Here is a 19,764-nt window from a genome sequence, read left to right as displayed (position 1 = left end):
AAAAAAAAATCATTTCCTCTAGCCAACACATAAGGCAAATGCTGCCTTTCCTGCTAAGAGCCGTCAAGTGTCCTGCATCCCCAGAGCAAACAACAGATAGGACCATGAGGACCAGAACGTAAAGAAAAAAGAAGGGAGATTCTTTAGCGCCATCTACATGCAAGTATCATCGTCTCCTTCTCAGATCCCCTAAATCTCCCCTGGTTTTGTAATCTTAATCTTTTTTCTTATTTCTTTGTTGTTTTTTATTTCTCTCTCTGTGAAACGGTAATTCCCATAGTATCGTCACTGGCCAATAGTGTCACGGGCAACTCAGTCTAGGGTGCTACGGCAGACTGGGAGCGAACTAAGAGGGTCAACAGAAGGGTGAGGGGAAGAGAAAAAAAGGGTGGATGACTTAGTTTAGTGGCTGGCAGAGGCCTACAGACCGGACAGTGGCCATTCTTGGCCCTTCATAGCCATTCATATGCAACAGAAGGCGGATCTCTCGGAAAGACACAGCGAATGGCGAAAGAGACGTTCTGGAAACCTCATTCCCTATGCTGCATTTCCTGTCCTGCCTGGGCGCTTCCAGATCTCTTGTTGGTTGGCTGCTTCCACCCAGCCGCGAAAGTCATGGACTTACTGTCCTGCATGTTGCAGGTCTGCATTCGTGTCACCGGAAACTGACAACGTCCGCTGTTCCGCAGGCAAGAGAAAGGGGGGCGAAATCGAATAAAATGTCTAGAAAGATCGTGTAAATTAAAACAAATCTACTTGTGCCGCTTCCCGTTGCTGCGCACATGGGAAAAGTCGTTAAAAAACTGGTTGTTACAGGAGGGATGTATGTATTGGTTCCGACATCCTATATATCGATGCATATACAAGAATGTCAGACGCGGGGGAAACTAAAAACAAACTAAAAATTGACAGGCTCTGGATGCAAGAAGAAAATTGCCGTCGAATTAAGCATTTGATGTTGGCTCCACAGGTGGACCGAGCTGGAGAATTTGAATCGATTTTACACATGTGCAAGATCCCTTAACCCAGTGAAGGGGGAAAATAATTCCTGCCTAATCAGTCTTGAGGTTGCTGGATTCACAGATTGATAGCGCTCTGGATAATACACCCCGAACCCCCCCCCATCCTGCATGTACATCCCCAAGAGTACCCACTCCTTCTCCTCTGTCCCGATATGACGCCCACGTGGGAGTAAAAAGAGGCGCGCAAGTGTTACTTTCGGTAATAGATCTGAGACAAATAGTTAGCATTGTGTTTTTGATCAAATCATGGGGAAATACTCCTGGATGAAGTAACTTACTCGTTTGAACTGAAAATGTAGTTGAAGAATACCCTGTACCACCGAAATGACGTTAGAATATCGCTCTGGTCTCTTTCTGGTCTCTTTCTGGTCCCTTTCTATACATCCTTTTACAAGGACACGGGGGAAACCTACCTTATCAAAAGTGCTTTTAAACCCACGTTCCCGCTTAGCACTGTAATCCCATTCCTTGTCCACAATTCGGAAAGCAATATCCTCATAGGGAGGACCAGCCATAAATCGAATCAAACAGGTATCTTCCTCACCAGCAGCAGCGAAGGATTCACCCCGCTTTCGACCATGCTCTCGCTCAATACGGTACGTTGGGGCTTTGGTTTTGTCGATGAGGTCAGGGTAGAAAATGTTGAACTTGTAACCTTGCACAACCTTAGGTGGCGGGTTATCGTGGTCGTAATGGGTTTGGTTGTACTTGTTCCACTCGTAGCCCATCTGAACTCGGTTGAAGTATCGGGGCTTTCGGGGCCGATACTTACCAGCCCACTGGGGTTGCGCGCCAGTACTCACAGACTCTTCACCAGTAAAGATCTCCTCATTTTCACTGACCCCCTTGGCCAATTCTCTTTCATACAGCGCTTTGGTTGCTTGAGAGAAATCATCATTAGGAAGCGCTGCAAAGCGACCGGTCCCTGTAGAAGCAGACGCGGTGGATGCCTCTGGATTGATGATCATGTTGCTTGGCTTTTCGATTACTCGCTGTCGAAGAGGAACGTATCCCATACGGGTGATCTTCTGACGCTCACGAGCGACCTGTCGAAGGAATACCGATTCGTCCATGATCTCTAGACCTTTATCTTCTGCGCGCACTTGCAGTAACGGGTCGGGATCTAGGCCTTTGAAATCTGCAGAGTCCAGCTCCTTTTCATCACCAGTCATAATCGGTGCAAGCGGCGCTAGCTTTTCACGGACTGACTGCGCCTCTTCCTTCTGTTGACTCCTAAGATCCCGAACACGCTCATCAATGACAGCTTGGTAGACATTCTTCAACCGCGCACGAGCCTTCCAAACTGTCAAGCTGCGTAGCAGCTCCTCCCAGTAATCTGTATCGATAGGCTCATTGGAGTTCAACTTCCTCTTCACTTGTACTTCCAGGTTTTGTAATTGTTCGTATGTCTTGGGGCTAAGGAGCCTATTAATATCGGCGGCGACGGAGCTGAGAGCGCGCCCTTCCGGGGCATTGGTTTTCAAGCGATCTCGACAAATAATCTTCATGGTCTGCGAAAGAAAAGAGAAAAGCTGGTAAGCAGACGGACATTTAACCCAGAAAGAATAACAAATTTGATAAACCATACCTGCCAGTAGTCCCGATTCCGGGAATTCGTCTCCAACTTAATAAACGTTTCAATATCATGCTCCAAATCCTGCAGTTCAGACTCTGACAATCCCTCAAACACTCCATCAGGATCTACAACGTCAAGCTCTGAATCTGCAATCTCGTCATCCAAAGGGTCTCGCGTAGGATCAATAACCCTCAACGTAACAGTCAACCAGTCGATCGGCTTTGCGCGCCCCTCTTTCACGCGAATCTCAGCCTTCTTCTTAGCCTGCTTCAGCACGAAGATATCCTCCTGCGCCACCCATTCGCGAACCTGCTCATCCTCTTGGATCTGGTTGATCTTCATCTGATCACGCATATTCCGCGACTGTTGACCCTGACCCGGTCGCGAGTCCTGGCGATCGCGCCATTCTCTATTGTCTCCGCGAGGGTGATTCTGGGGTTGGCGCCAGTTGGACGGGGAGCGCGATCGGTCGCGCCGTGGAGCCGAACGGTCCGGTGGTCGCGAGGACATTTGGAAGCGGTCAAAAATATAGATCTCAATATATATTTTAGTGAGACGTTTGTATTCGGGTAGCTGTCGAAGAAGGAAAAGTATAGCTTGGGCAAGTGTTGTTAGTCTGAAGTTGAAATTTAAGGCGGGAGATCGGCGGAGAGTTAGACGTGCGGCTAATTTCAGCTCAGCTCCGCTCCGCACTAGCTGCCTACCCCAAAGCTCACCTCTCGTCTACACAAAACACTAAAGAACTGCCCAGGTGGTTGAACTGTGGAAATAAACCAAAATCTTTACAAACCATGTCACCAGCATGGCATAGGTTGACTTTACAACAGTCTAATTTACCTCCTCTCCTCTTCCAGTTCACATGGACTCACAAAGGCTACAACCTCTATATAACAGACCTAACCTCCATATGGAGCGAAGAGCTATCACACCACCAAATTCTCAAACAAGCAGAAGAAAACGCCACTACTATCGATCCAAGCGAAGATAAAGATCAATTCGAAGTGCTGCTGGTAAAGATCGGCGAAGCTCTACGCGGCGATGGAGGCAGTGCAACACTTAATTCATCTCAAAGCAATGAGCTTCAACTTACGACGAGCTCGAAGCTCCCTCCTCCGCTTCGACCACTTAAGTGGATAATGCATTTATCAAAGCAAGCTTCTCCGTCTATAACGGATCAACTTCTGCTCCCGCTACTAAGAAATGAGGCGGGGTGGGAATTTCGACAGCGACTCCTATTAGACCAGCTTAAACAGAAAGACTGGGTCATTGGAAAAATGTTTGATAAGTTCGAGGTACTCGGGGTAGATCCTGGAACTGCTTTTCCTGCTGCTGCGGGAGTTCGTTCTAAGAAGGGAAACACGAGACCTGATGTTGGTCGAGTTATCAAAGGTGTTGCGATATTTGATGAAACAAAATGGCTCCGAGAGTCTACAAAGGCTTCATCCAATGGCTCTAATAGCTTGGCTACGGATATTATCAATGGAATTAAAAGTGTTGATATTGAGAAACTGCGTGCGCCGGAGGATCAGTGGTGGAGCGACCTGCCATCACTCTCGGAATTCTCGTTTCTATCCGACAAGAGTGATCAAAAATCAAATGAACGGTCTTCAACTACACGAAAGGATGATAAAATCATCAGCTCGCAGCATGATTACGATCTAGACAAAGACGGCGCATCGACCGCTAGCGAAGAGGATGAATTTCAGGTTTGCATAGCCTCAATAATCCTTTATACGAGCTACTTGTACTAACTAAATCCAGGTAAAGGAAAGTCTGCCTCGTCGCAAAGCACAAGATAAAAAGCCCGAGGTTACTCCGCCACAAACAAAAGCAAAGACAAAAACTCAACCGCCGACTAAAGATCCAGATGCCACAGCATCAGACTCAGACTCAGACTTAGACTTGGAGTCTAAGATTATCGCAACAACACAGAAGAAGCGCACACCTACACCAGAAAATAAACACGAAGAACCGCTTAAAAAGTTCACCAAAGCTAAAGGAGGCCTTGGTGTAATCGGAGGCAAGAAAAAGAAAGAAGAAAAGCAACCATCTCCAAGTCCAGCTCCAGTTCCTTCTCCGTCTCCACCCCCACAGGCAGAACCACCGGCCCCGGAGACATCAAAATCAGCTAAGGAAGCTTCTACTGAAGCACCGGCAACTCCAAAAGCTAAAAGAAGCACTAAGCTTGGGATGATAGGCGGGAAGAGCAAAAAGAAAGCCCCTGTTGCTCCAGACCCTAGTTCTCCTGTTGCTGAGCAGGAACAAGAACAGGTACAAGGACCACCTAGTGCAAGGAAAGGGGACACTAAAGAGACTGAAGCTACTCGACCTGTAAAGGAAGAGGCGTCTCAGGGTTCGCCGAAGAGAGAAGAGGCTGCCCCTCCGCCGGCCGCGGCTGAGACGGAGGAGCAGAAGACTACTCGGAAACGGGATGAGTTAAAGCGACAGCTTGAGGACAAGAGTAAAGCCCCTAAGAAGAAACGGAGGTTCTAGGCGTACTTTTTTCACATTTACAAGGTTGATATAATGTGACGAGGTGTAATATGGAAGGATGTGAATGTAAATAAAATTAAATGTCAATTGGGGGAATCATTGAGAACAACAAAGGAAAATCCAAAAAGAAAACTCGCTAAATGACAAATCGATCGACAAATATTATATCGAACGGCCCCAAAGGCTAATAAAGTACACGTATGAAGTCATACAGAAGATTAAGGTTTTGAATCCAAAGGATACAGTAAAGTAAAGGCTCACTTAATCTGTAGGGGCAAAGCTGGAGCGACTCGATGGACCCTTCCGTCGACCCTGCTCACCAGGTGTCACCAACCTGACCCTCTTAGGCGACACAGCTCCAGAGGTAGGCTGTCCAGTACCCGATGAAGTATTCGAGACAGTTCCACCAGTGGTAGCGACAACACCAGCAGCACCAAGCATGCCACGGACCTTTTCGACAGCATTGCTTTCGGTTTTCATCCAGGGATCACGTTTTACGAGACCAGCACCAGAAGAGCGACTAACAGAGTCTCGACGTTTGGAATCAGCTTGACGATTCGAGTCACGTCGGGGCCCTGGTCCACAATCATGCGAGCAGCCGGGAGTAGCGCAACCACCTTCGCTGATGGATATGTCACTAAGCCAGGTAGTCATGCAAGCGACATGGCCGCCATGACCACATCCTTGACACCAGGTCCAGAGAGCTGAGCCCATGGGGCGGGGTGCGGGAAAGGAACCAAATCGATCAAGTTCAGCACTTGGAACAAGTTCAGTCGGGACAGAGGAATGAGATGTTGTTTCTGATTCTGGGTTGGGGCTTGCACTACCGGAGGGGGCTGATTGCTGCTCTTGTTGTGCAGAGACCCATTCGGCGGGCGGGTCAATGCTCATGCAAATGGAGCATGGTGCTTGTGGAGTGCTGCAGCGATGACAACGGGTGTTATCACGCTTGGGGTTTTCAAATGGCTTTTGACACGTATAGCAAAACACGTTCATAAATGTGTCAATTTGTGCATAATCGTAGACAGCTGGGTAGGTGGGTACGCAGGATAAGCGGAGCTCAGCAGCCTCCAGATCCATGGAGTGTCGAATGAGATATTCATTGTAAGTTTTGAAGATCATTTCACTCTCCTCATAAGGCAGAATTTCCTCGCAATCTTCAAATAAAACGTGAAGTTTCTGAAGCAAATGCGCTGCAGTCTGGATATCAACAGAGCTACTATTGCTATGGTAGTACCGAACTGCCTCTTTCAGGATAGCCTCGATGCTCCATGGCTTCGATTCAGCTGTGTCGGGAGCGAGAGGGATCTGGATCTGAGAGAGATCTTCAAAGACTCCCGCTATAGAAGGGTACGCGGAGACATTAGCGGCCAAGGGGTGCAAAGTTTGGAATTGATCCACAGAAATTGGATATTCGAGTGGTGTGGATTCAGTCAATAATGCTGGAGGGCTGGAAGGCCGTTCGAGATGAACACGATTTGCTTCTATCATAGACTCATCCAGTTCATAATCCTCTTCTAATTCTTCTGGGGATGGGTCCAAATTAGATTCTCTTCTAGCTGATGTGCTAGACCGCCCTCCATAAGAATTAGACTGGCCGCCATCCGATGAACGTCTTTCTGGGAATCGGCCATTGGACGAATATGAAACACCAAGGGATTTGGAAGGGTGTGAGCTATCAGTAGAGGCGGAGAACATGGGGAAGCTTTCCGAGGAATCATGTCGGTTGTACCCATCCGGTCGGGGTGGTCGATTTGAATCCATGGGAGTATCCAGTGTCAGTACTGTCTTGGGAAATTGTTTGTAGTCTCGAAGAGCTGCTCGCTTATGCTCCATCTTCTGGTCAAAGTCCTCTTCGGAGCCTCTCCGAGGGTAGTCCGGATGATTACGAACCCTCCAGTCGGATCTGCCAGTGATTGCCCGAGGTGCTGATCTCTGATCGCTATCTGGGTCGTACAGTGGATCACGGAGACGGTCGGCCATGATCCCCGCAGAGTTGTGAGTGTCACCACTTGATGCCGACTGAGCCTGTAGCAAGGGCAAAGGTGCAATTAGACGATCTTCACGATCAGGCATACTCCAGCCATTGTGTGAGCTCAGCACTGATGGTGGTAGTGGGTCAAGATCAATCGCATTATCACTTATTGAAGGGATTTGAGAGTCACTACTCCATGAGTCGTCCATGTGAGGAGAATCTGGCAACGGCTGTGCTAGAGGGGTAGTCATGTTCGAAGTGCTTTCAGCATCCGGATTCAAACTCCTTTGGCCTTCTGCGTCCATCACCCCCTTGAGCAATCGATTCTTGACCTTTCCTTGGCGATTGTCATCGGTTGGCCGTGACCTATCGGCTAGAAGGCCATCCTTGGATGACTTGCCTTTCACGCCACTTTTGTTACTAGCCGACTGCTTTCTCGACCTGCGTTGAAGCTCTTGGATGATCGCAAATTTGACAATGCGCCATGTTTGCGCCAGTTTTGCCTGTGATACATCATCCGCACACTCAGCATTATGGTCAAGCGAGTCCATCAGGGAATTAAGCGCATCGACACGGCTTTTCCTGTCGTCATATGTATTCATCAGAGGCGAATAGTGACGCGCCAAGAATCGAAAGAGAGATTCATCATTCGTTGCACCGGGTATACTTCCAATTGTCCCCAGCTGCTCAGGGCCTGGCGTGGAGATCTTGGCCAATGCTTCGTTCAGGGGTACAATAGGGATGAAGTCCACGGCTGCAGGTGGTGTACTACCCAAGGACTTTGAGGGGCGGAGGGCGGTAGGCTGAGTCTGCCGAGAGCGAAATGAGGAAGATAGTGACACTTCATCAAGAATGTCATCTGCGGGACTTTGGCTCAAAGATTTTTCCCCGGTACTAGCTGTGTCGTCTTCGAGATGGAGAAATTCGGAGACATCGACACCACGAGGTCGTCGTCGAGGACGCTGATGACCAAAGGCAGCAAACGCACCCTGGGGGCTCCAGGCGACTGAACATGTCGGCCGCCGAGTGACCAATGTGGGTGCATATCGAACATCGGTCTGAGTAAATACGCCGGACTCGCCGACGGTCCACAGCAGGTCTTTGGAATGCCAGAGCAAGTCGCTTGCCGGTGTATCATACCGATCAAACTCACGGAAAGGGACATGTGAACGGCGAAGATCCCAGAGATGGATACGCGGGTCTTCTTTGTCATAGGAAGTGACTATTTGAGAAGATTGCCACTCTCCCGAACCGGGCGAATCACCCACCCATGATGGCGGACGCCAGCGGACATTCGTCACGGGCTGGGGGGTCCGGAACTGAAACGCAGGTTTCTGCCGTCGCTCTACAGAGGAGAAATCCCAAACTTTGACCTGCCGATCTGTGCCTCCGCTGACAATATGTTTCCCGTCTGGATGCCAGTCGACGGCGAAACACGGGCGATCGTGAGCCGCAATTCGCATCAGCGGGGCGGTGGTCTTGCGTGAATCCCACATTTGAATAGCGCCGCTGTCCGAAGCGGTCGCAAATACGACGCCGTCGGTGGGGGACCACCGGACATCTCGGATAGCATCGCTATTGCCCTGATAAACATGTTTGCTGCCGCAGGTGGAAAGACTACGATTCGCAGAGGCGGTTCGCAGATCCCACATACGGATGCTTCCATCTTGGCTACCGGACAGCAGCCAAGAGGCGAGATGGGGATTGAAGGCGAGTCTGTGAACCTGGCGGTTGTGGCCCTGGAAGCGACATAATTGGAGGCCGGGCCGCTGCAGGTCGTAAACGACGATCCGGCCATTGGCAACCGCAGTCGCGATTATCCGGTCGTAATTACCATGTGACCACTTGACATCCTTTACATTCAACTGGTCCTTATGTGGTATCGATACATTCGCATCATTCTGGGTGGATGCATAGCTCACCACTGCATTGCGAATATTAAATTCCTCCGATGAATGGTCAGGCGAGACTCGGATAGTTTTGAGAATCTCCTTGCCCGCGATCACGGCATGCGTTCGTTCGGGGGAGATGTCGAGGGCCGCAATGGGGATACCAGTCCGATGGGTGACTGTTTGTGGTTCACCTGGGCTATATTACATTTGTGAGGATTGGTTCGATCTCCGATCTGAATAAGAAATGTAGAATTCGGGGAGTACATGAGGAGGGGAGGGGCTTGAAGGATGAGAGGTGATATCAGATCGCAACCAAGCAGTGCATCTGGGCGTCTCCGCAAAGAGACGGGAAACAGGGAAGCAAAGCCAGAGGCAATCCAATCAAGAAGACCTAAAAATGAAGCAATATAGCAGCGGTGTGAAGATGTAACGTACAGTGATTTAGACCTGATCGGCCGGGGACCATCGACCCGGTTATTCTGCGGACTGGGGGGTCTCGATCCGGAGAAGAAAGGCGCGAACCGGGCAAGGGCGTGCGCAGCACGCGAGTACTTTGGAGGAGGAGGTGGCGGTGGGGGTACGGGTGAACGTGACCCTGACAGGTCTGACATGATTTTTTCCCCTATCACACGTCCATTGCTGGGGCGAGGGCACACGACCAGTTGACCAAAATGAAGTGAGGTTTCCAAGGTTGGGGTGGTGCAAGGGCGGTGAGGTTTATCTTAAGTGGGGAAAAATGGATTTAACCTTGAAACCCTCCGTTATATTCTACTAGTTTGGGGACTCGAGAATATAGTTTATAGTTCTTTGAGAGTGGATTAAAGTGTGTATACCTCCAGATGCCGGTAGCTGCTTTTCCCCTGGCTCCATCGGACTAGGATTATAACTTGATTTTAACCAGCTTCTCTGTTTTTTCCGGAATTTTTTCCAGGGTTGGTACCTCTCTGAAAGGATTGTGGATCCCTCATGCTTCTGGTGAGAGTTGTCAAGAGCGGTCTGACAAGCCAACACACCACTACAGCAAAGAGATCAGATTTGAAAGTCGTCCCACTGCAGGTCTCCCCGAGGTTTCCGATGGGGAGAGAATGGTTTGATAGAGGATTCGAAAGCTATGGACTATCCAAAGTAGAGAAGGATGTTATCCCGATAATGCTAATCGGTAAATCATAATCGGCACAGAGAGTCCTTTGGAGTAACAAAGACATGTCTCACCGTTGGGATGGAATGAGCAGGCAAAACGAATGACACAGACAAGCTTCATACGGTCGGGGAACCGGATAGCCAATGGATCGGAGGAGAAAGGCTGGTAAGTGTCTCGTGCTGGGGATTTGTTTATAGTTAAGAGGCCGATGATCCCATTAACGTAGCTATACAAGGCGACATGCGAAGGAGACATGCGACAGCGGATATACCTACTAGTATACCCCCGAGATACTGGTAGCTACAGATGAAACCTTGATTATACAACCTACGGATAGTAGTTCGTGCTATTTGTCAAAACCCCTGAACTGTAAATAGGATCAGTACAAAGGGAAATGTCAAATAAATTAACAGTCAGATTAATTCTCAGATTCAAATTCAAGGCACATCTATCAAAAGCACCGGGGAGTCTAGAATGGATCTAATCGGGGGCTCAGACAGCAACAAATGACCCAACGACCGGGTTGGTCGCACATGGAGATTCTAGATCGTTGGTTTGCCATCTGATCGCCGGACATGGGACATTACGGAGAAAGAATGGATATTTCTATTTATTAAAAAGAATGTTAATATTGAAAATACTAATATTTGTCTATTTGATAATGATGATGTCGGTTTTCTTTATTTATTTATTTATACATGGAAATCTATCTGGTTCTCCGAGGATCTGAAGAATCCTAGTATATCGTCATCTTCGATATTCCCAGCTTGAATAACTTGGCCATTTTCAAGTTCTTTCGCCCCCTTAAACTCTACTATAGAGGAATATTTTCAAATTACTTCCCTCTCCCCCTCTCTCCCCAGTCAATAACAGCATCACCTTCGCCTAATCATCTTTGGGTCTCATTCGAACCTGGACCATCGGGCACACATCCACACTTCAAGCAGCAGCAACGCAGCAGCAACACATCAACCCCAAACTCATCAACACAACTGGCATTGCCCACCTGGCAGTTTCCGATCTTGTGGTTTGGACCAGGACAAACAATCGACGCCCTCTATCTCGGGATTTCATCTATAAAATCCAGCCACAGCCTCGGATTGCAGCTGAGGAACCCGAAGGCTGTCAAGTCCGAGGCGGAGAGCGTGAAGCTGCACCCACACACCGTCATTCCCTCCTGAATAAGTTCGTGTGAGAGATCCAATTTGATTTGAGAAATAAATCATTCGATTCCTTTGTATAAAGGTTCGTATTCCCCTGAATCCTTGTCTACTTTCTTTTTTTTCAGTGTTTTGTTGTTTTTTTTTCTACCCTTTGCTATATTTATTTTGATTTGGAATATTTTATTTTATTTTATTACATTTCCATCACTATACGCTTATTTCCATCTTGTTCTTCTTTTTCCGGTTGTCGAGTTTGCCACCCCGTGGAGACTCTTCCAAGGTTTGGTGGTTCAGATCACAGAGTCACCAGGCTTCAAAGGAAAAAGAAAGAGAGGAAAAAAGAAAAAAAAAACCGTCCCCCCAAAAACTCGGCAGATTCACAGAACCATCTTAGACCAAAACAAAAAAGCAATTAATTCTACGAAAAACAACCTTGCATCTCTGCATTTTCTAACTGTTTTGGCGCAAAGCTTAAACCCCCCATACAGTATTCCTTCTCTGTTCTGCTCTCCGATCTCGCCTCGTGGACCCAAAAGTTGTTCACGCATAATCCCCGCGTGCGGCCGCGATCATTCCTCGCGTCGATCCTTGGCCATACCCGTCCAGTCGTTTCCGATCCGAACCTCGCCTCTTCGACTACGCGGTTTTAGTGGAGGACGCCCACTGTGTCATGGAAAGCGATTAAACCAGCTTTCTTTCTTTTCTTTTCTTCTCATCTCTTTCCTTTTCTTGTGCGGATCCTCGTGGGGGAGCTAATTCACTTGCTTCATCATGAATCCCCACGCAGCTCTCGAGCTGCTGCAATACCTACGAACATGTTATCCGGTTTTCCTGTTACTCCTTTTCGCCGTGGCCTTCATAGCCAATACCGTGGCCAGCGCGAGCAAAGCTAACCGACCCGAATCACCTCGCATGGGCCCCGGTGGACGCCCGCTTCCTACTCGATCCCGCAGCTCTGGCATCCGCAACACGCAGGGGTTCTCCAACACTGTCAAGCGGGTCTTCAACTGGCTCTCTGTCGGCATACTCGTGACCTTCCTTGCAGATGCGACGATCTACATCCTCCATGTGATGACGGCGAGAGCCGAGCATTGGTGGCGTGGTCAGTCCGTGGTGGTACGTCTCGGAGGGAATTCCCCCTCATACCCAAAATTGCCGAAAGCCAGAAAAAAAAAAGCAAATTACATGCAGGCTGAAAAAAATACTATTTATTATAAAATTATGAAAATCAAAAAATAGAGTTAGCTAACCATATTGCAGATCTACATCGTCGGTTCTTTTTTCGTCTACGCCGTTTTGCTCATGACATTGCTTGATACCACCCCATCTCCAACACTCGCTCAATTCATTTGCTGGTCCGTCGCCATACCCATTGAATTGGTTATTCTTAGCACATCCTTATCTATCTACACCTCGGTCCATCATGAGCCGGTCGTTGGAGACCCGGAGGGTGGCCGAATTCGCCGAAGCATCACCCTATGGGAAACATTGGAAGTTTCCTCCAACGCCGTGCGTGTCCTCCTTCTCTTCGCCTTAGTCATCCTCTATGCCAGCAAATCCATCTCTTGTAAGAACCACGATAAGAAACATGGACATCACAATGGAAGCACGGAATCAACTAGCTTGTTGGACTCATCAAGCGCGGAGAATGGTGCTGCCAATGGCAATGGAAATGGTCATTCTTATGGATCTACGAATGGAACCAACGGTACCAACGGCGCAACCAACGGGTCGGCGAAGCCAGAAGACCCTTGGGTTCGCCCAACTACGATGCCCTCAACCAGCTGGTGGGAGTATCTGAGTGGTTACTCTCTGTTCTTCCCTTACCTGTGGCCTTCTAAGTCACGTCGTCTACAAATCGTGTTCGTGGCTTGCTTCATCCTACTTGTCGCGCAGCGTGTTGTCAATGTGCTGGTTCCTAACCAGGTGGATGCCATTACGACTGCTCTAGTTGCAGACGAGGGCCAGTTCCGTGTACCATGGTTTGAGATATTCATGTATGTGGTTTACAGGTGGCTGCAAGGTGGACAGGGCCTACTGTCATCCATGCGTTCCAGCCTCTGGATTCCTGTGAGCCAGTATTCTTATATGGAGCTTTCTACTGCTGCCTTTGAGCACGTGCATGGTCTTAGCTTGGATTTTCATCTAGGCAAGAAGACCGGTGAGGTGCTCTCAGCTCTTAGCAAGGGAAGCTCCATTAATACTTTCCTCGAGCAAGTCACCTTCCAGGTGGTTCCCATGCTCGTTGATTTGGGTATCGCGGTTGGCTATTTCTTGATCAAATTCGATGTCTACTATGCTCTCGTGGTTGGTATCTCAACCTTTGGTTATCTTTATGTCACAATCCGCATGGCGCAATGGAGAGCAGAGATCAGAAGACAGATGGTCAACGCTTCGAGGCAAGAAGATGCTGTAAAGTAAGTTCCCTGTGTGTTTTTTTTTGTTTCACATCAAAAAGATTTTCTAACAGTTGAATTACCAGGAATGACTCTATGGTTTCATATGAAACAGTCAAGTACTTTAATGCCGAGCAGTATGAGTTCGACCGTTACCGTGATGCTGTGGGTACCTTCCAGAAGGCCGAGTACCATGTACTTTTCTCTCTGACTCTACTCAACACCTGCCAAAATACCGTTTTCATGCTTGGCCTTTTGACAACTTGCTTTATTTGCGCGTACCAGGTCTCCACCGGCCAGCGTGAGGTGGGACGATTTGTGTCGTTGTTGACATACATGGCCCAGCTTCAGGGTCCCCTCAACTTTTTTGGTACCTTCTACCGCTCCATCCAGTCAGCTCTCATCAATGCCGAGCGTATGCTGGAACTGTTCCGAGAGCAACCTACTGTAGTGGATAGCTCCCGTGCTACACCTTTGGCCATGTGCAAGGGTGACATCCGCTTTCAAAATGTCGAGTTTTCTTATGACTCTCGCAAGCCCGCATTGAATGGACTTACATTCCGCTGCGAGCCCGGTACAACTACGGCTCTAGTTGGAGAGTCCGGCGGCGGCAAGTCTACAATCTTCCGCCTCCTCTTCCGTTTCTACAACGCGGAGAAAGGTTCTCTTTGCGTGGATGGTCATGATGTGCAAGATATTACCATTGACTCTCTTCGCAAACACATTGGTGTCGTACCACAAGACACTGTTCTTTTCAACGAAACGTTAATGTATAATCTCAAATACGCCAATCAAGACGCCGCCAACGAAGATGTGTACGAGGCCTGCCGCGCCGCCAGTATCCACGATAAGATCATGGCATTCCCCGATGGATATAATACCAAGGTCGGGGAGCGTGGCTTGCGTCTTAGCGGTGGTGAAAAGCAGCGTGTAGCCATTGCCCGCACTATTCTTAAGAATCCTCGCATCATTCTTTTGGACGAAGCCACAGCCGCGCTTGATACCGATACAGAAGAGCATATCCAGGGAGCTCTTTCTACTCTTTCTCACGGCCGCACCATGTTGGTAATTGCGCACAGACTCAGCACCATCACAACCGCAGACCGTATCCTAGTCCTTCACAACGGCCAAGTAGCCGAGAGCGGGACCCACGAAGAGCTCCTCGCAATTAAGGGCCGCTACGCCGGTATGTGGCGCAAACAAATCCGGGCTCAAAAGGCAGCCGCCGAAGCCCAAGTTCTTCAAAACCGCGCAGAGCGTCTACGCAACGCGACAAATAGCGATGACAGCTCAAGTCAGTCAGACGAGGACCGAAATGGCATTCACCATCCTGCCAAATAATCAATATACCTCCCACACACGATCGACCTGTACAGGCAATTCAACATCCCTCAACACCTACATTACCATGTCTAATCATTCACGTGTGCATACTCATCTATTTCCTCTTCTCGCTTTCCCTCTCTTCATTTGGAGACTTACCTAATTGGCCAACGAAAACAAAAAGGGTGCGTAATATGTTCTGAGACTGGAAAGATGACTAAAATGCATGGTCATTGTTCCTGCGCTCTTTAATCATTGATGTCGTTCCTTGTTTCATCGAAACTTTATGGTGCTGAAATATGTTTTCATTTTCACTTTCTCTCTTCTTTCTTCCTTTTTTTATCATTTCTTTCACGCGCGTTCCTTGGCGTTTCGGGCATCATGACGCGCATGACATTGTTTCTTTCTTCTACTGCATTTTCTCCGTCTCTCTCTCTCTCTTTTCGTCCTTGTTCGATATTGAATAGGTAGTCAGTACGGGCATAGGTGGGTAACCTGGAAATAAAAACTAGATTAATCACTGGGGCCGAGGTGGATATATTAATAAAGGACATTCAAATTTGGGATTTCTCTTGATTCAATATAAGTTTGCAGACGTCCATGTTGTGTGTTTTCTACTTGACAGTTCAAGGTTTGTCCATCACCTGGAACTGAAGCCGCGCCCCATCCAGCATGAGACTTTCCACCACTGAACTAAGGCCGCGTGTTTAGTTATTGGCGGTATCCTTTAAGGAAGGAAAAAGAAGAAGAAAAAAAGATAAATCGACAGCTGGCGGATTTGAACCGCCGCCTCCGAAGAGAATTGATTTCTAGTCAATCGCCTTAGACCACTCGGCCAAACTGCCATTGGATATTAAGAAGTTCGAAATGTGGCATTTTGACCGGACGTTAACTTGAATACTCTAAAAATGCACAAGTGGATTGTGTTGGCTTTGGACCTCCATGGATTCACCATTGAGGAACCACTTTTTTCACTTTCCAAAAAAAATCAAGTAAAGGGGGGAGCGGGAACAATAACTGGCGAATTTCATACTGGCTCCGGTGCTTCGTTGATGCGGGATGTTATATGTTGAATATTGTAAGCGTCACGGTAGGAGCTGATGAGATCTTTACTTGTTTCGTACCCTGTAAAGTAGTGTCTAGTCAATAATTTGAGGCTCTTTATCCATGAAGTTCTGCTAGCTGCTGTTCTTGGAAGCTTAACTTCTTGTCTTCAGAATGTTGTTTTTGGCTTATTGGGAGTATGTAGCTTAACCGATGCTACCCTTTGAAATCACATCTCCAAGAAACTTCATCTAGTGCGATTTTATGAGGAATATCTGCATCAAGCCAAATATCCCCTGAGTAAACACTTAAAATAATGATTGTCTCTCTAGAAGAAGATTGGGGTTCTTGGACTTCCGGCAGATTTGTATTCTCCGAAAGATTATCCGGGCTGAAGAGGATCGAGCTTCCTGGATTTCGTTCAGAAGAGATCTAAAATTCTGTGTGGTCTCTTGAGGAATAGTACCACGGCGTCGTGGACGAGAGGACAGAATTCGTTTCTCACTACTAGCTTTCACCCGGTCTCGCAGAAGCGTAAGGGCTAGTAAGCCAAGTCTTACTCTGCGCTGCCTCCTGAAAGACGGCGAAGCTCATTATCCTTTAAAAAGTCAAGTCTTGTAAGCCAGAACCTCAGTGTTAGATCAATTTTGTCTAATTCAGGAGGAAGGGGCTGACTTTGTCCAGAATTTTCATTATTCTAGCCAAGGATAATCAACAGAAATGTCAAGGTACTCTGGTAAAATGCCGGAACAAGCCTCAACTCTGCGATTGCATCCACGAATCTGAACAGAGCCCCAGCTTTTGGACTGCCAGCCCCTTGCCTGACCACATCCTAATAAATGTTGGGGGAGATCTCACAAATATCCGCTCGTTGTTATCTCCACTGAGTTTTAAGCAGATCTGAAAATCAATACTTTAGAGATTCACTGCTGGTGAGAGCCAGGTCCTCTGCCTTTTGGTTCACGAAGAAGAATCACTCGTAGCTTGATGTTCTTAATAAGATCTCGAGTCCATATTAAGAACAATCCATTTCAAAGGCAATGTGGACCCACCTAGAGGGTGTCTAGAACCCTCTGTATTTTGGAAGTTTGCAATCTATATCAGGGAATGTGTTGCACTGACCCCAGATTGCTTCGGTCCAAATGGAAGAGGAGCTTCGTTGGCATCCCCATGACAAAAGAGATACCGTCAAATGTGATACCGACAGATGCCGCCGTAGAGAATTGCGAGATTGCTCATATCAAAGACATTGTTCTTTGATAATGAGGGAGAAACTCCTTTCAGCCAACTCGAAAGCTCTCCTGCCCCTTGTTTGTTCGGTATGGTGTTCGGTATGGTGTTCGGTATGGCGCCCATGGAATATCTTTTATTGATTGCCATGACAGGATTTTTGAAAGAGAGCTATCCTTTTGAACCATGTCATAACTTGAAAGAGCATATATATTTTGCCCTGGGTCGCGATTAAATATATATTTTTGGATGTAGTAAGTCTTGCAAAGACTCTGGAACGAGAGCATGGGCAGGGAGAAGCTGTATACCAGAGATCTCGCCGTTATTTAGGCCAGGGCAACAAACGCCGCATCGGAAGTCTCCATATGGAGATCTCCCGTTTTCGGTAAACTCTGCCTTCGAAACTGGCCACTCTCGATGCGAGTTTATAGAAGACACGGAAAGAAAGGCTAAACGGGGAAAAAAAAAAGAAGAAACAAAAAAATTTAATCGACAGCTGGCGGATTTGAACCGCCGCCTCCGAAGAGAATTGATTTCTAGTCAATCGCCTTAGACCACTCGGCCAAACTGCCATTTGATGTGGAGAATTTGAAATGTTGACGCCATGATCGACCTTAACATTTCTACTCATCATAGGCGTTGTTAGTATATATTCAGGTGCTTAGTTTTTGATATTTGAAAACATATAACTATTTCTTCAAGGCTTTACCACAAGCTTCACAATGTCAAAAAATGAGACCTCATTATATTACAAGGCAGTTTGGCCGAGTGGTCTAAGGCGATTGACTAGAAATCAATTCTCTTCGGAGGCGGCGGTTCAAATCCGCCAGCTGTCGGTATTATTTTTTTGCACCTTTTCTTTTCGCATCTCTTCCTTGTCCCAGTAGTATTTTCAAATATCCTAGATATTGAATGAGACGACGGTGGTTGGTTTGTTGTTAGCTAAAGTATCGTGATTTGGAAGTATGGGATGGTACAGGAAGCCGAACCTCTAGAAAGAATAATGATCAGCCCGGGCCTATCTGGTTTATCGAAACCTCAAGGTTTTATTTCTTTTTGCTAGAGTGCCACAGGTAGAAATAGAACACTTAGATTCTTGGACTTTGTACTATTTCTTCCAAAGTTACACCCCTGCAGCACCTACATACCTCCAGGCCTTTGCATATAGATCTGCGGAAGTCCAGCCCGCCAAGCCAAGACCAGCCAAAGCTTGCTAGCTTCAACTCACTTTTCCCACCCGTATTTCACCTCAATCTACCACAACATCAATATTCGCGCCGGGATTTTACCACCAAATACTGTATATTAAATCTCCGTACATCCCTACCAGCTGTCGCATACGAATCTTGAAAATGCACACACCATCGCCCCAACTCCTCCGCGCTCTCCGCACCACCCTCTCATCAAATTCTCCCATTCTCCGCAGCCCCCGACTCACCAATCCATCAATCCAATCCCTTACATCTTCCCGACGAAACAACAGCTCCAATGTTCGCCCTACACGAATGATCCCCCGTGCCCACACCCACAAGCCCACCAGTCACGACCGCGGCCCCGAGTCACAAGAAGACACGCAGACAGACTTCAACGCGCTCAATGTACTCGCCAATATTCCTGCGCCTACTACTGCTATCGATGCCTGCTTGGACTCGGGATTCCATCTGAACAGCGGTGTTAAGATTACTGGCGGCGATGGCATGCTGCTTGTGGGTGGCGAGGCATTTTCGTGGAGACCGTGGAGGGCATCGGAATCTCAGTTTGAGAATGAGGCCGCGGCCAAGGCGGCAATGCTTAATGCGAAGGGACAATTTGAGCTGAGTGAGGAGGCTTGGGGTCTTTTGAGTGTTGTTTGGCCTAGACCTGGTACGTGAACTAGACTTTTCTTTTTCTTCATAGTTTGTGCTTGTAGCTGCGGCTACTGGGACTTGCTCGGATGGTTATGTGGAGTGGAAATTATAAGCTGCACAGCTATTATGACCTTCCTAAGAGAGTTGTCTGAGGCTGTACGACCTGTAATTTGTTGTATATTGGTTACTGATTTCGCTTTAGATATGCTTATCCTTGGGCTGGGTAGTTCGATTCATCCTCTTTCACCGGAAACAAAACGTCAGATTAATTCCCTGGGAATTCGTGTGGATATCCAGGACACCCGTAATGCTGCGGCGCAATTCAATTTGCTAGCTACTGAGCGTGGTGTGACTGAGATCGCAGCTGCTATGATCCCGATGGGATGGAAAGGGAAGGCTTGAGTCGCTTTCCCCGCTTAGAAAAATGTACTATAACAACGTTGATAACCTTGGAAGATTAAAACGCCGCTCTTGATTTCAATAAACTTAGAAAGTCATAAAAATTTCCCATTTCCAGTAGATATACTAGAAGTACCCCAAACATGCAGCTGTTCCCCATGGATATCATGTGAACCCTTATCAGGGATCCGTTATGCGGGTCAGTGCTTATTGGCGGCTGGGAATCAGTCCCTGGGCCTTACCGCATTCACCTTCGACCCCAT

The 19,764-nt window shown here is 47.7% G+C and overlaps 5 protein-coding genes across 5 annotated transcripts; 3 read left to right on the top strand and 2 right to left on the bottom strand.

Moving 5' to 3' along the window:
- Window positions 1–1,212: 1,212 nt before the first annotated feature.
- Window positions 1,213–3,108, bottom strand: N7478_003410 (splicing factor cactin; the record flags this gene model as incomplete). The annotated part of the gene is made up of 4 exons (XM_056919624.1): window positions 1,213–1,230; window positions 1,301–1,333; window positions 1,436–2,533; window positions 2,611–3,108. 4 exons carry the CDS (start codon window positions 3,106–3,108, stop codon window positions 1,213–1,215), a joined length of 1,647 nt encoding a protein of 548 aa, XP_056782782.1.
- A 281-nt stretch (window positions 3,109–3,389) lies between these two features.
- On the top strand, window positions 3,390–5,091 carry N7478_003409 (uncharacterized protein; the record flags this gene model as incomplete). Its single annotated transcript, XM_056919623.1, has 2 exons — window positions 3,390–4,304; window positions 4,360–5,091. The coding sequence occupies 2 exons, from the start codon at window positions 3,390–3,392 to the stop codon at window positions 5,089–5,091; spliced, it is 1,647 nt and encodes a 548-aa protein (XP_056782781.1).
- Window positions 5,092–5,352: 261 nt separating this feature from the next.
- On the bottom strand, window positions 5,353–9,569 carry N7478_003408 (WD repeat protein; the record flags this gene model as incomplete). Its single annotated transcript, XM_056919622.1, has 2 exons — window positions 5,353–9,154; window positions 9,394–9,569. 2 exons carry the CDS (start codon window positions 9,567–9,569, stop codon window positions 5,353–5,355), a joined length of 3,978 nt encoding a protein of 1,325 aa, XP_056782780.1.
- Window positions 9,570–12,033: 2,464 nt separating this feature from the next.
- hmt1 (putative vacuolar ABC heavy metal transporter (Hmt1)) lies at window positions 12,034–14,999 on the top strand (the record flags this gene model as incomplete). Its single annotated transcript, XM_056919621.1, has 3 exons — window positions 12,034–12,378; window positions 12,523–13,679; window positions 13,745–14,999. The coding sequence occupies 3 exons, from the start codon at window positions 12,034–12,036 to the stop codon at window positions 14,997–14,999; spliced, it is 2,757 nt and encodes a 918-aa protein (XP_056782779.1).
- Window positions 15,000–18,607: 3,608 nt separating this feature from the next.
- Window positions 18,608–19,504, top strand: N7478_003406 (Mth938-like domain-containing protein; the record flags this gene model as incomplete). The annotated part of the gene is made up of 2 exons (XM_056919620.1): window positions 18,608–19,118; window positions 19,305–19,504. The coding sequence occupies 2 exons, from the start codon at window positions 18,608–18,610 to the stop codon at window positions 19,502–19,504; spliced, it is 711 nt and encodes a 236-aa protein (XP_056782778.1).
- Between the last annotated feature and the right edge of the window lie 260 nt (window positions 19,505–19,764).

This window comes from Penicillium angulare, assembly GCF_028827245.1.
Source record: "Penicillium angulare strain IBT 27051 chromosome Unknown utg000003l_segment0_segment0, whole genome shotgun sequence".
Classification (NCBI taxonomy): domain Eukaryota; kingdom Fungi; phylum Ascomycota; class Eurotiomycetes; order Eurotiales; family Aspergillaceae; genus Penicillium; species Penicillium angulare.
Note: the sequence above shows the minus strand (reverse complement) of the source record. Positions and strands in the feature narration are given on the sequence as shown.